Source organism: Argentina silus, assembly GCF_951799395.1.
Source record: "Argentina silus genome assembly, chromosome: 11".
NCBI classification, from domain to species: Eukaryota; Metazoa; Chordata; class Actinopteri; order Argentiniformes; family Argentinidae; genus Argentina; species Argentina silus.
In genome coordinates this window covers 1,151,009-1,153,508 of record NC_139665.1, presented here as the reverse complement: position 1 = coordinate 1,153,508, position 2,500 = coordinate 1,151,009, and the positions used below count along the sequence as shown (strand labels likewise).

General features: G+C 44.4%; 1 protein-coding gene across 1 annotated transcript in view; it reads left to right on the top strand.

Annotated features, from left to right (window-relative positions):
• The window catches only part of col14a1b (collagen, type XIV, alpha 1b), a 59,102-nt gene that overhangs the window by 31,543 nt on the left and 25,059 nt on the right, over positions 1–2,500 (top strand). The window contains exon 22 of the mRNA XM_083680522.1: positions 1,133–1,282. Within this exon, the coding sequence (XP_083536648.1) occupies positions 1,133–1,282 (150 nt within the window). The remainder of the gene's footprint in view (positions 1–1,132; positions 1,283–2,500) is intronic.

The window sequence follows — 2,500 nt, the reverse complement described above, 5'->3', positions numbered from 1 at the left end:
GACAGTAATTACACCTTATTGCGTCTGATTTAAAATGTTCGAGATCGGAGGAGAAAAACAGCGCTGGTTTCTTGTTACACGTGCTCTGACACGGTGGCTTTTAGACTCGTCTGTTCCAGCTTGTATCCAGATATGGGACTTTGCATCAAAGCATAACATTATTAGGTAAAGTCTGAAAAAATACCCAATTATATTCAGAAGAAGATTCTCTAAGTAATTTTACCTTTTAAGCCGTAATTATCACTTCACAGACTTCTAACCAACTGTCAGTGTGGGCGGGTGTCTGGCGCTGAGAGATGAGAGTTTGAAGTGAGAAATTGCCATTTGGATTTGCAGTCGTCTTAAAGGGACAGTTCACCCCATAATCTAACTTATTTAGACATTTTCACACCACAGAAGTGCTTCATAGCCATACTGTGTCTGAGAGACCGTCCCAAATGAATTTAAAAACAGAATGAATTAAAAAAAAAAAAAAATCTATTCTAATTCATTTCCCCGTCCGTTTGGGATTAAGGCCTGCAGATTTCTCATCCCGTGTGGAACGTGATCTCCACAACAGATGGCGTTGACTATTTTCATTTCAATGTCATCTCAGTGCGAGATTGATCCCAATATAAGCATCATCTGCCAAATTAGAAAATAATGCCAGTGATTCATCATTCAAATGCACATCATTCGAATGCATTATCCAAGCATTCACATATTGCAATCTCACAGCAATACCGCCGGGAACATCCAAATATTACATCTGCAGTGTCAAGCAGAGTCGGGCCTAAATGAGAATTTATGATGGCTAGATAAATATATAATCATCTAATATCAACTCATTGTATGAGAAAGATATCACCCCGTGGTGTGAGGAGGGGAGGGCCTTAAAGAGAGGCCTTGAGGGGAGAGGTTTGGAAAATGAAAATTCTGGGGATGAGAAATGAAACCCCCACAGGAGAGGCCCTAATGAGGTTACACCCAGAGAAAGGCCACCAGTCGTTTGACAGATACCCGACGCAGAGCAACAGATATTACATATTCAATGTTTGTCCTTCTTGAGTTACTGAAATGAAGAAAATACTGCAAGTTGATTGGCTGACGGGCAAATAAGAGCTTGTTTGATTGTTTGTTTGTTTGGTTTCAGACGGGCAGCAGAAGCAGGAGGCCAAGCTGGGCGGGGGGGCGACCAGACACTGCTTCAAGGACCTCACCCCCAACACACAGTACAAGATCAGCGTGTACGCTCACCTACAGGACACAGAGGGAATCGCAGTCACCACCGCAGCTAAGACATGTAGGTGTACACACACACACGCACGCACACACACATACACACACACACACACACAAGCAAGACCTTACCCAATCAGCAGAGAGATTCCCCATATATAGACCAGAAGAGGATTCCCTCTAAACTATAACAACGTTGCCACAACATCACAAGAACACACAGCAGCAACATTATGGAATAAAGGGCAGCATGATGATTCATGGATAAAACCCCAATATAGACAACATCTCCACGTGTTCAGTACATAATACTGTCATTACCCTCCTGGGAAGCACTTCAATGTCTCTACTGGGGATGAGTCATTCAGTCAGAGAGCAAGAGAGACAGAAAGAGAGAGAAAAGAGAGAGAGAGAGACCAACACAGAGAGAGAGAGAGAGACCAACACAGAGAGAGAGAGAGAGAGAGACCAACACACAGAGAGAGAGAGAGAGACCAACACACAGAGAGAGAGAGAGAGAGAGACCAACACACAGAGAGAGAGAGAGAGACCAACACACAGAGAGAGAGAGAGAGAGAGAGAGAGAGAGAGAGAGAGAGAGAGAGAGAGAGAAAGTCACTTGTCTAACCTGGCAGGTATTTGTTAGCATTGCGCAGCTCCAGTACGTGTTGAGTGGAGCCGCTGATTTATTGCTTGTTTTGATGCAAATGAAAGCTAAAGTTGTCTAAATTGCCGTTCCGTCCCCTCCTGGCAGCCCCCAGAGGACTAGGACGAGTAATTCACAGTTTCAGGTGCCTGATTTATCACCTTGGTAGTCTACAGGGTTTTCAGCAAGACTCCCCCCCCCCACACACACACCCCCCCCCTCCAAAGAAGATGATTCATTACATTTTAACTGCCACTGTTGGAGTAATCAAACAAGCTAATTATATGGGGAACGTAATCATAGCCTGGCTGTGTTGTTAAACGTAGCATCTCCACGGAATTCCGTACGTATGGCGCAGTTCAGCATCAGACCTCATATCCCAGTTCAGCATCAGACCTCATATCAGACCTCATATCCCAGTTCAGCATCAGACCTCATATCCCAGTTCAGCATCAGACCTCATATCAGACCTCATATCCCAGTTCACCATCAGACCTCATATCCCAGTTCAGCATCAGACCTCATATCCCAGTTCAGCATCAGACCTCATATCCCAGTTCACCATCAGACCTCATATCCCAGTTCAATGTCGTTCTTCATGCTGCTTTAGAAGGTTTGGTGTTTGAAGTGTGATTA